The 13051-nt window shown below is 40.0% G+C and overlaps 1 protein-coding gene across 8 annotated transcripts in view; it reads left to right on the plus strand.

The window, feature by feature from the left end:
* The first annotated feature begins 5650 nt into the window (after positions 1-5650).
* Positions 5651-13051, plus strand: part of LOC138735810 (protein NDRG3-like) — a 124422-nt gene continuing 117021 nt past the window's right edge. For 2 of the 8 annotated variants that reach the window (XM_069884268.1, XM_069884267.1), the window contains exon 1: positions 9020-9248. Coding sequence is in view for 3 of the 8 variants with exons in the window: in XM_069884263.1 (XP_069740364.1) it covers positions 12557-12691 (135 nt within the window). In the remaining 5 variants the exon portion in view is untranslated. Of the gene's footprint in view, positions 5672-8338; positions 8435-9017; positions 9249-9557; positions 9938-12533; positions 12692-13051 lie in introns of those variants that run through there. The other 6 variants (XM_069884263.1, XM_069884266.1, XM_069884264.1 and 3 more) reach the window with 6 other exon arrangements.

Here is a 13051-nt window from a genome sequence, read left to right on the forward strand (position 1 = left end):
TATGGAGTAGGGACTGGGTCTTGAGGGGATATCTCCTATTAAGTTGATTAGAATATGGGAATAGATTCAACAGCTATAAAACATTCATCTTATCAACATATAAGTAAGACTCATTTTAAAAAGTATTATGCTGCCACCCAAAATTCCTCTTCTCAGTCACAACTCCAGTATTTAGTTCAAAAGTCATGGTGATAAAAAGACATATCAATAAAGTTCTCATGTTGTTGGTGGGCCTTTATTATTTTCTCTCAGTCTTTAGGTGAGATTTTTTTTCCTTCATTCTGTTCGTTGTATCCAGTGAGGCTGTCCTTCAAGCTTTACTGCAGTCAGTGTTATTAAAGGAACCCTTCCCATGAGATCCCAATTCTTTATGAGGACGTAATTTTCATGTTCAACGTTAGGATATTCACCGCATCGATCTGTTCGATCCCCTTCCTTTAGGTGGGCTTGATGTACCTGTGAATGCATTGCTTGAAAAAAATTTAGTTAGATGACTCAAATATTTACTCATGTTATCGCCTAATGATAATAAATCCACCCCTACAATCTCTGCAGCAGATATAGCCCCGACTTAGCCTGCAGTGTCACCCTTAATTTAAACAATGCTAGGGGTCGCGCTTGTTAGCCAATTTTAGCCCTGTTTCATCAGTTAATTTTGCCAGCTTAGTTTTTAATGTTTCATTTGTGCACATTCTAAAATTCCTGCTGCCTGGGGTTAATGGGAGTAGTAGAACCACTGCAAGATCCCCAATTCCTTATACAATTCTTCATTTATCTTAGTTACAAAGTGAGGACCATTATCTGAACTCAGTGCCTCAGGCAGTCCTTAGCAGGGAATTATTTCCCTTAACAAAATTTTAAACTAATAGTCAAAGCAGTAAAACAAAATCTTAACTAACAGTCAAAGCAGTATTGTCTTTAAATTAAAAGAAAAATGGATAATTATAACTAAAAGAAATAATAATAGGTTGCTTGACCGATCGAGTCTGTTGGACCTTTTGTCAAGCTTTAGCTCGGTTCCTGCACTCTTTATCTCTTGCCCTAATATCCAGAAACACTATGAGTGAATAAACTCTATGACTGAGCCTCCACAAACCTTTAGGATGCAGAGTTCCAATGATTCCAAGTGAAGACATTTAAGACCACTAGACCATAAGTCATAGGAGCAGAAATAAGCTTTTCAACCCATCAAATCTGCCCCACCATTTAATCATGAGCTGATCTATTTCCCCATTCAGCCCCAATGTTCGGCCTTCTCTCCATAACCTTTGATGCGCTGGTTAATCAAGAGGCCATTAATCTCTGCCTTAAATGCACCCAATAGCTTGGCCTCCACAACTGCTAATGGCAATAAATTCCACTGATTCACCACCCTCTTGCTGAAGAAATTTCACTGCATCTCTGTTCTAAGCAGATGCTCTTCAATCCTGAAGTTGTGTCCTCTTGCCCTAGACTCTCTCACCATGGGAAGCAACCTTTCAACATCTACTCTGTCCACTTCTTTCAACGTTCAAAAAAATCAATGCGATTTCCCCCCCATTCTCCTAAATTCCTATAAATACAGGCCAAGAGCAGTCAAATGCTGCACCTATGTTAACCCTTTCATTCCTGGAATCATCCTTGTGAACCCTGTCCAACATCGGTACATCTTCTCTTAAATTCCTCTTCTCACCTCCATCCTCCCCCTTATTCGGAGACTCGCGCACAACCCATAACAGTACCTGTTCAGCTGCAGCAAGTAAGAATTTCAGTACACATGTACGTTGTACAATGTATATGACAATAAACTCATTATATTATCGGAAAGGTTAGAGGGATATTGGCCAAATGCAGGCAAATGAAACTTTCTCATTTGGACAACTTAGTTGGCATGATCAAGATGAGTCAAAGCACCTGCTTTTGTGCTGTAAAATTCTGAATCGGATTAAGCGATCATATCTGCACACAGTACTCAAGGTGCAGCCTCACCAAGGACCTTTACTGATGATATTTGATTCCTCTATCTGGTTTATTGTTTGAAATATTGACTATTCTTTAATAAAAGTAAGTATATATATATTTTTTTCATTTTCTTCTTAAAATTACTATAAATATATTAGCTTGTTTCTTCCTGTAAACAATTATTATGTGTGAAACAGGTGTGAAAGTCAAGACTGGGTTAAAGTTCTTGATTCTGGTAAAAATGGTTTCATTGGTTCGGCTGGACTCATAGCAACAATCATTTATAGGTTGAGACTTAACAGGAGATAGCACATCTGTGCATAGAATTATATTAATGCAGTGAAAATCTGATTATCACACTAATTTCTAATCTCAATCTGATAAACCCAGTGAAGGATTAGTTTGCCATTATAAACCATCATGATTGAAGGGAGTTAACTATAGACTCAAGGTTCCTTTTATTGTCACATAAAAATGTAACGTACATTAGATACTTCACCTTTTGCCTGCTGTAAGGCAAACAAAGAGTCACCATAAGCATGGTCCAGTGCCCCTAACAATAGGAGAAAATGAAGCAAAAGAATGTCCCTCCAGAGTCACTGAGTGTCTGTGGATTTGCCTCCTGCACTCCCGCAGCCGCACAGACTCCTGTTCTTTTCTTTTTCAATATTTTTATAAAGTTTATATATAATAATACCTACATACAGAAAAAGGACTGATGCATAACTCTGATACAGCTGTAACAATATCAGCAAACTCATTAACAGATTTTTTTTTACCTTATACAACATTATTCATTCAAGGATACGTTGGAAAAAAAGAAAAACAAATGAAGAGAGAAATTTTTAAAAATGAGTATATAATCCAAGCCCTAAACCATTCCAAATTTGCATGCCAATATAAAGAAAAAGTACACTACTAGTAAAAATAAGAAGACATACAAATCCACAAGAATCACAAGTTTCATAATTATCATTCCCATTAAAGGTTTTGAAAGGAATTCAAAAAGGAACCCCCAAAGATTAGAAAATTGTAAATTTAAAATACTTGTTGAACATCTTATTTTCTCCAAAGTTAGATATGACATCATATCATGTAACCCCTGTTGATTATGAGTGGGTGGGACAGTGTCTTTCCATCTGATCAAAATTACTCATCTTGCAATAAGAGAAGTGAAAGCAAATACATGACGTTGAGATGAACACAATTTCACTACCTTCTGTTCAACCATCCCAAACAAGGTTATTAATAGATCTGGTGTTAAGTTTGCATTAATAATTATTGATAAAGTATGGAAAACCTCTTCCCAATATTTGACATGGTAGGACAAGACCAGAACATATGAATTAGTGAACCATCCTCATTCTTACATCTGTCACAAAGAGAGCCAATATTACAGTAAATACAAGTTCATTTAACTTTTGATAAATAAGCTCTATGCACAACTTTAAATTGTAGTAGTGAGTGACGGGCACATAGAGAAGATGTATTAATCAACTTAAAAAAGAGAATTCTAAGAATGTTCAGAAATTGAAATATGGAGGACCAGCTCCCATGTCTTTTTAAATTTGTCCAAATGAGGTTTGCCTTGATTTCAATGAAGTGTCATACACAACAGATGGTGTATTTCTGAGATGGTTGAAATTTGTAAATTGTTTCTATCAAATTCATAACAGGAACCTGGGAAAGGTTTGATAATTGGGAATGGAGAAATTCCCTAATTTGCAAATATCTGGAAAAAAAAAGAAAATTTGGTAAATTAAATTTAGTAGAGACCCTTGTTTGATTCATCAGAAACCTGAGCTCTAGATCAAAACCTCCAATGTGATTAGGAATCTTTCAACACCTGAGCTCCTTCGGGAGCCCTACTTGCCCTCAGAACCTTTTGCATTCCCAGCTCCTAAGCCTGGTTTCCATGAGGCAGTCTCCAGCAGCCCACAACCCATGTGGGTCCCTTGGCCACAAGTTGCCTACAGCCTGTGTGGGTCCCTTGGCCATTGAGCCCGTTGCTGATCTCCGGCCTGTAGGGTCCATCAGCCACCGAGCCCCTCGTTAATCCACTGCCATGACTATCACAGTATTAGGGATGAGGAACAGCATTTATATGGGGAGATTGGGAGAGCAGGGAACGGTCCCTGAGAGCAGAGAAGATAAAATCAAAATTAAGCAGAGGTGCTCAAACTTCATGAAAGCTTTTAATGGAGTGGATAGGGAGAAAACGTTATGGGGATAGATGGTCCATAACCGACTGAGACAAGTTTATGATAATTGTGAAATTAGAATGGGGTGCTTGATATGAGTAATTTTTTTAAGATACTGAAAAAATAACTGCAGATATATTACTAGATTTCCTGACCTGGGGCTTTTCTTTAAGGAATGAAGAAAGGCTCAGTTCTGAAACTTTGCTAATATATTCTTACCTCCCATGGAGGCTGTGAGACCGGCTGAGTTCCTCCAGCATTTCTCTGTGTTTTTACTAAAATCACAGCATCTGCAGACTACCATGTTTTAATATTTCCATAAAGAATATACAGGCGTGTGGCCTGTTTATATACAACATTTCATTGATCCACCTGCACCTCCAGTGTGAACGTTTATCAATGACTCAGCAGAGATACAGCTTCTCAAGAAATTGCTTTGCTGAATGTTCCATCTGGTCTGTTTTCTTCATTCAAACTATGTGTAAACATCATAATCATCCAATTTAAAACCCTACGATTAAATGCTGCAGAATTAACTGCTATAATGGTTGATGAGTTCTCCAACACTGCTGCAGTTGAAACATTGCTCTAGTCCAAGGTTTCAAACATAGCTGTCTGCCTGACTTAAATCCATTTTAATAGCTTATCAGATCTGATTTGATCTGTTGGGCAAAGATGACAAGAATTAAGAACATGGGTCCTCCCTTTTATTCCTCTTATTTTTGCACTAATCTATTTACTTTTATTTACTCTTATTTTTGCACTAATCTATTTACTTTTAAATGTAACTTTATAGCAATATTTGCACCGTGATGCTGTCACAAAACAATGAATTTCATGACACGTTCATGACAATAAATTCTCTTCGGCATCTGAATGCCACACAAAAATTCTGCAGGTGATAAAGTGCTCATCATTGACAAGGCTGACCACTTAAAGGGCTGCGATGCCCCTGTGTAAATTCAAATAACACTGGAAGGCTCGAGAACAGTTTAGCAATGTGGTGATATGTTTCCTCCATTGTATAGTTATTGTTGACGACTGTAAATATGGAGCTGGCCCGCCCACTGATGGATCATACCCTATGACTCCTCCCCCGTGGTCCTGGGCCATAAAGGTCGAGTCACCTCTCCCATCCCTCCTTTCCTATACCTGGATCTGGGCCAGCAAGGTTCTTCTGTATATTAAAGCCTATCGTTCCCTCAGTCTAGTCTCTGTGGTTACTGGTAATGCCTAGCAAGCAAACAATTCCTTTGATCAGAAAAGATACTAGCGGTGGCTATTGTTGGAATGGGATTGAAGGGCTCTCAGATCTAGTTTAGACTTGATGGGCTAAATGGTCACCTCCTGTGCCATGGGGATAAATGGTAAGAAATATAGATATGGTAATGAAGAAACAGATTGATATTTTCATGCACTGCCTCACTTACCCTGAAGATGGTGTCTTTACTGGGAGTACAACTTAAGCCTTCTTGCACCCAGTCAGAGTAACATCTTGCAAGTATACAGGCCGAGGATTTCTGCTGACGGTGAGTGTTGATGCTGTAACAGAGAGCTATTGCAGAGATATCTGTCTATGCATACTTTCCCCCAGGAGCTTAGGAGACAGTGATTCAGAGCAGGGACTGTTGATATATTTCCCCCCATTCTTCCTTAGATTTACTAAAACAATAGTCGACCTGTTACTAAAATTATCAACAGAGGTCAGGTATGGGTAAAGTCTGCCTTGAATTTGTAACCCTAGATACTCATACAGAAAGAAAAATAATATTTTCCTAAAAATATACTTCATTCTTAAAGATTTCAAATGCATTTAATGCAGAACATCCCAACCAATCATAGTTACATAAGGTTAGCATTATTGTTATAGATTAAAATCTCTTGGGTGATTAGTTTATGGGGTTTTAACACAGTGTGCAGTGGTAGGAGGGAATAAACAGATTGCTATTTCAGTGCTGAGTCTAATATCAGCACAGTCCTGGACCTTAGCGCCCCTTGGTGGTGCATAATACCTTCCATGGTAAATTCTGGGCAGACCAGAGGGAATAATTCACTGAGCTGAGTTTTATTATTTCAAAATATTGTTTATTCACAAACAAAATCAAGAGTATGCAATATGTACCAAGGCATAGAAACGACTGAGCTAATGCTGACAAAATGTGGATGAGTGGAGGTAGGTAGTGCTCCGAAGGGCCAGTTTCTCTGCTGTCTGACAAGAACTAGGCCAATTGGCCCATCGAGTCTGCTCCACTATTCTACTATGAGCTGATCCATCCTCCCACTCAACCCCACTCCCCAGCCTTCTCCCCATCATCCTTGATACACTGACCTCGCTTCCACAGAAAATGCCACAGACTCACGACGCCCTGGCTAAAGAAGTTTTTCCGCATCTGTTTTAAATTGACGCCCTTTCATCCTGAAGTTGTGCCCTCTTGTCTTAGACTCTACTGAATTGGAAACATCCTTGCTACATCAAAATGAAGTCTCCCCTCATCCTTCAGTACTCCAACGAATGCAGTCTAAGAGCTGACAAACATTCCTCATATGCTAACCCCTTCATTATATGTGACAATGCAATGCCATGTTATTCTCATTTTTTAAATATTAACTCTTCATTACTTATTGTCTTGTATTTAAAAATCTGAAACACCTATAGATAGCAGGGAATACAACTGAAGATGTGTCTGATACCAGTTGATATTCCCTAGTAGTCATCCTCCATTATTGTAATTGAGGCAACTGACCGTACTAACTCAATGAGAAACAGGGTCAGCGCTATACTGAGTGTTAGAGGGGGGCTCGTTTTAGCTAGAACCTACCTGTTGCTGGGGGGGGGGGGGGGAGAGAGGAGGGATTAACATCATCCGCCCCTCTGACATAGGAGATGAGGGTGCTCCTTTTATTGTGTCAAGCATCTTGAGATGCTTATGGGGCTATGGAGGGTGGGGTAAGTGGCTTTATTAGCTATGATCTTATTGAATAGTGGAGCAAGCTTCATGGGCCAGATGGCCTTCTGCTCCTATTCCTGAATGCTCATTCTCCACTTTCATGTTCATGGACCAAAAATTACAAGAAGTCAGTAAGGATTTTGCAATTCTTCAAGAAGAGTTTGAGCACATGCTTGAAGAAAATTGTTTCTTTCCATTAACTCATTTGAACAAGTATCACATCACCCTTGTCTCTAATTAAATATCCAAAATGTGTCAGTGTTAAATATCCCTTCATATTTTTTTAAGGACAGAGGTGAATCCTCTCCATGTTCTGGCCAGCGTTCCATAAGATATAGGAACGAAGTAGGCCATTTGGCCCATTGAGTTTCTCTGCTATTCCATCATGAGCTGATCCCACTCAGCTCTACTGCCCTGTTTTCTCCCCATAATCTTTGACACCCTGACTATTCAGGAAGTTATCACTCTCTGCCTTAAATACACACAACAACCTGGCCTCCACAGCTGACCATGGTAGCAAATTCCAGAGGTTCACCCCTTTCCTGCTTAAGAAATTCCTATGCATTTCTGTTTTAAATGGATACCCTTCAAACCTGAAAATGGGAAACAACTTAGCCACATCTACTCTGTTCAGGCCTTTCAACATTTGAAATGCTTCCAAGCCTTTAGAATGTTGAAAGGCCTGGATTGAGTAGATGCAGCCAGGTTGTTTCCCATTTCATCTGAACTCCAAGGAGTACAATCCAGGAGCCGTCAAATGTTTCTCATATGTTAATCATGAGATCACAAGAGGTATGAACAGAAGTAGGCCCATTGGCCCATCGAGTCTACTCTGCCATTCCAAGCATGAGCAGATCCATCCTACCACTCAGCCCCACTCCCTCGATTTCTCCCCGTAACCCTTGACTAATCAAATACTTGTCAATCTCTGCCTTAAATACACCCAACGACCTCGCTTCCACAGCCACCCAAGGTAACAAGTTCTACAGGTTCATGACCCCCTGACAAAATAAATTCCTCTGCATCTATTTTAAATGGGCACCCTTCAGTCCTGAAGTTGTGCCTTCTTGTCTTAGACTCCCCTGGCTACATCTACTCAATCCAGGCCTTTCAACATTCTAAAGGCTTGAATGAGGAGCCCTTCATCCTTCTGAACTCCAAGGAACAGAGTCCAAGATAGTGAAATGTTCCTCATATGCTCATCCCTTCATTCTTTCTTAAACCACAGAAAAGATGAACTTTCTATTTTATGAAAACGATCAATTGTCTGTGAAGTATTTGAGATGAAGAAGAACACAAGAAGAACAGATGCTGGAATCTTGAGAAGTTGGAGGAACTCAACAGGTCAGGCAGCGTCTGTGGAGAGAAGATATAGTCATCGTTTAAGTCAGGATATTATTTTGAGCGTATTTGGGATGTCCTGGGCTTTGTGATAGTAGTTACTAGAAATGTAAACTGGAGTAAAGTAACGAAGGTACTTATTGGAAAAAAATGACTTAATCTGGAGTGTAATTAACGTCCGTTTGCTGCAGAGGAGGTGTGGTATATGAATGGACTACGTGGATGGGGTGGGGGGGTATGGGTGTGTGGTTAGAGGGATTATAGGCCAAACGCAGGCAAATGGGACTAACTGAGGTAGGTAACTTGGTGGACATGAACGAGTTGAGTTGAAGAGCCTGTTTCTGAGCTGTATAGCTCTATGCAAATTTAAGCCCATCGCTGGGAAAAATATTCAGTGAGATATTTTCCAATAATTTAACATTTTTAATTAGCATGGAACCGAGTTCTTTCTCATCTACTCTACGCAGATTCGTTTTCCATTTGAAACCTTTTTTTGTAAATGGAACAGAGTTTTTGTTGCGTGATCGGGGCAGTGTTTGGAGGAGGAGCCACTGCCGTCTTCTCAACTCCTCGCCGATTTCCAGGGGCTAGATAGATACACAGAGAGGCGGAGCAGATCTCTGCAGCCTGTTGCCCAAAGTGACTCACGCTTTCCTTCAATGCGGGTTCGTTCGTTCGTTGGTTGGTGTTCCCTCCCCATTTTATCCATTGATCTCCTAGCGGAGCTGTGACGCCGCAGTTCAGCTTCCAGTAGCGGGGACCAAAGACAGTAACAGCGCAACTCGGGCTCTATCCCAGGGACGTGCCGCCGCTGACAGTGAGTACTCGATACATTTTTGTATCAATTTGGATATATTGGAATGTTGCGGAGTGGCTACATTGCGCACGTGGAACATTCGCTCCCTGATATTCCTAACCGGGTGTCTGTATTGAATAGACGGAAAACGTTCGACTTTAAAGTACTTTGGGCCAAAAATATCTCAAAGACATTTCAGCGGTGCCCCAGATAGATCACCAATCGATAGGGGAGGGGCTTGAATCGGTTACTTTAACGCTCCGTGAAAATTAATACCTTGTGTGTTCTTGCCCTATTCACAACTATTCGCTCATGTGATCTTTGTTGCAGAGAGGACAGGTTGTTGGAAGGGGGTATCCGGGGCAGATTTTGTGGCGGATTTGATACTGCTGTGGTGTCGAACACCCCTCTCCAGTTGCGCTCGTCCTCATTTTCTTTCGGAAATTAACAAGAGGCAGGGGGCAATACGACGCGCCGAGCGAACGCCGAAGGTGCAAGGCAAACTGCTCGAAGACCTCGCTGCAATGTTGTGCACGTAAGGTCTTGGATCGGATCCAGGCAGCATTTGAGTGCGGACACAAATTGTGTCCTTCCTTTCCACCTCCTGCGTGACGTTGGCAGGAGAGAGTTGTCAAGGACGGTGCCATCCAGTTGCACCCTTGTGTATCCGGGGGTCTCTCGCTGCCATCGCTCATCTTGCAAACCCCAAGGTGAGATTATGGACTTCGTCAATCTCAGTGACTCCCATAGAAATGTTTGTGGAGTCACTATCAAGCCCAAATTGTTTCACTTAATTCAGTTTGACCTTGGGAGGGAGCAGAGAGGAAGGTTTAACCTCTGGTTTCTAACTCTTGCGCACACTTGTTAATAGATTTCGTAAAGTCATTTTAGTCTTATTATGAGTTGCCCCTCGGGGAGAGGGGCAACTAATAATGTCACCAAAAGGTAAGATAAAAATGTTGTGCTGCAGGTGGCCATAAACATCAAGGAATAGGGATAAAAATAGATTGCTGGAGGAGGTCAGCTGGTCAAACTGTCCTCTATATAGCAAAGATAAAAATACGTACTTAAGCTCTTCAAGGTAAAAATCAAAAACTATAATTTGATGAAGGGCTCAAGGGTCAAGCCTAAAACGTTGGTTATGTATCTATCTTTACCATATAAAGAACACTCTTTGACCTGTTGAGTTTTTCTGGCATTGTTTTTACTTCAACCATGGTGTCTTCAGTGCAGACTTTGGTGTTCATTCATTTGCCCCATGTTGAAGTATGGTTCTGATGGTGTTTTGGAGCCAATTTGCATCTGATCCAAGAGATCTTGGAGTGTCTTGGAACTTCTAAACTGCTTGTTGTTACTTGAGCATCAAGCCATTGATTGGAAAGAGATCAGAAGTACGCCTCCCTATCCCATTCCATCAATGGCTCTATGAGCTCCTGTCCAAAATTTCCTCCCTAAACTGTTTCCACTTCCTCTCTTTCTATAAAACATACTTCCATGATCAGGCTTTTGCTCACTCTCATAAAGATATGCAAATATTGGAAACTCTTGACCAGCCAAATTGCATCCACAGTGCAATTGTTGGTCTCATTTGTGAGAGGGATGTTTCTGCAGAAATGCTCTATCGTTTCAGAGACCTTTTTCAGCTCAGCTTGGTACTTCAATGGTGTGAGACTGAGGAGTGTTTAACTACAGTGTGTCATGCACAAACTTGACCCTGATTTTTATTCTTGGTTAATGAGTTTATTGACATATACATTGTACAAAATTCTTGCTGCAGCTGAACAGGTACTTCCTTTTTAAAATATTTTTATTGATATTTACATTATGCACAATTGGACAGTACAGTTATATTGTTAAATTCAAGAGAAGGAAAAATAATTATTCAGAAACCCTATCACTAAGCAAGGTTAAAAGATGACACATAGGAATCAGGTGACAACAACCTGGAGATGAACAACACAGCACCAGAACTTCAGAACAACCTGAATTTTTTAGGTTATGATAATAGTCCATAAATGGGCTCCATGTCTTTGAAAGTTATTATTTGACTCTTTAATGGCAAAAATATCTTTTTTTCTAAACTTAAGCAAGGCATAATATCACTTAACCATTGTGTATGTGTAGGCGGGGTATTATCTTTCCATTTAATGAAAATTGCATATCTGGCCATCAACGAAGTAAAAGATAAAATTCAGTTTAGAGTTGGAGACAGTAAAATATCATATTGAGATGAGCCAAATAGAGCAATTAAAGGGCAAGGTTCTAATTTGAACTTGAGAATCACTGATAATGTTTGAAGGATCTCTTTCCAAAATTTTTCTGAACTAGGGCAAGTCCAGAACATGTGGATCAAAGAAAGCATCGCCAGTTTTACACTTGTCACAGAGGATTTATATCTGAATAAAAATGAGACAATTTAATTTTAGACATGTGTACTCTATGGGCCATTTTAATTTGCAACAAACAGTGTTGTGCATAAAGGGAGGTCATAGTAATCAGATTAAAAATTGAGTATCAATCTCATCAGAGAATGAAAGATTCAAATCCTATTCCCAATTGTTCTTGATTTTAACTAATGAGGCTATTCTTGTATCAAGCAAATTATTATAAATAAGAAATAATAAACCTTTATGAGAAAGTTGTAAATCAAAAAAACGATTCAAGGATGTTTGCCAACAGGTACTTAGTTTTTTTTAAAAAAAAACTACTATGTAGTAATACCCCTATCCGTTTCTAATAATTTAAAAAATTCTTTTTGACGTACAGCACATTTACAGGTCCTTCTGTCCCACAAGCCCATGCTACCCAAATACTCCAATCAACCTACAACTCCCATACATTTTGAAGGGTGGGAAACTGGAGCATCCAGGGGAAACCCACACAGACGTGGGGAGAAGGTGTATTTCCTTACAGAGAAATACAGATTCGGTCCTGGTTTGCTGACACTATTTCGCATTGCGCTGTTACATTAACTATGCTGCCCCTGCATGGAGTTTTTTTTTTCACAGGGTAATTTAATTTTTACTTTTGTTGATAGCAGTTTGGAAGTGGGGTACTTGTAAACAATCTGTTTGTATGATAAGAGAGTTTATTATCATCTACAAATTCTACATAAACACAATGTACAGATGCATGGAAATTATTACTAGCTGCAGCCATACAGGTATACAAAATATACACCTGCAATAGCTTTCATTAAATTATCACAATATGCCAAGACAGAAAATAAGCTATATACAGTATATAATGGGATAGATATGGTTGCAATTAGTGCAAAGAAGAGTGACGTTTGAATTGTGCCATCAGATCTGTGAGATTCACAGGGGTGGATGTTGGCTGAATGGTGCACCAGTGACAACCTCGCACTCAATATCACCAAGACCAAGGAGCTGATTGTAGACTTCAGGAAGGGAAAACCAGAGGTATACCATCCAGTGATCATTGGGGGATCAGAGGTGGAAAGGGTGAGCAAATTTAAATTCCTAGATTAACTATCTCGAAGGGCCTTCCTTGGGCCCATCATACCTATGCCCTCCTGAAGAAAGCACTTCAGCGCCTCTACTTCCTCAGGTTTGTGGAGACTCAGATGTCATCAGAAACTTGGCAAACTTCTGGAGATGTGTAGGGGAAAATGTGCTGAACAGCTGCACCATGGCTTGGTATAAGGACATCAATACTTGAGTGGAAAGCCCTGAAAAATATAGTGGACACAGCCCAGTACATCACAGGCACACACTCTGTTCTCACTGTTGCTTTCAGGGCTGAAGAATAGGTGTCTCAAGACTCACACCACCAGGTTCATGAACATTTGTTACTCCTCCACC

The sequence above is a fragment of the Narcine bancroftii genome, chromosome 6, assembly GCF_036971445.1.
Source record: "Narcine bancroftii isolate sNarBan1 chromosome 6, sNarBan1.hap1, whole genome shotgun sequence".
NCBI classification, from domain to species: Eukaryota; Metazoa; Chordata; class Chondrichthyes; order Torpediniformes; family Narcinidae; genus Narcine; species Narcine bancroftii.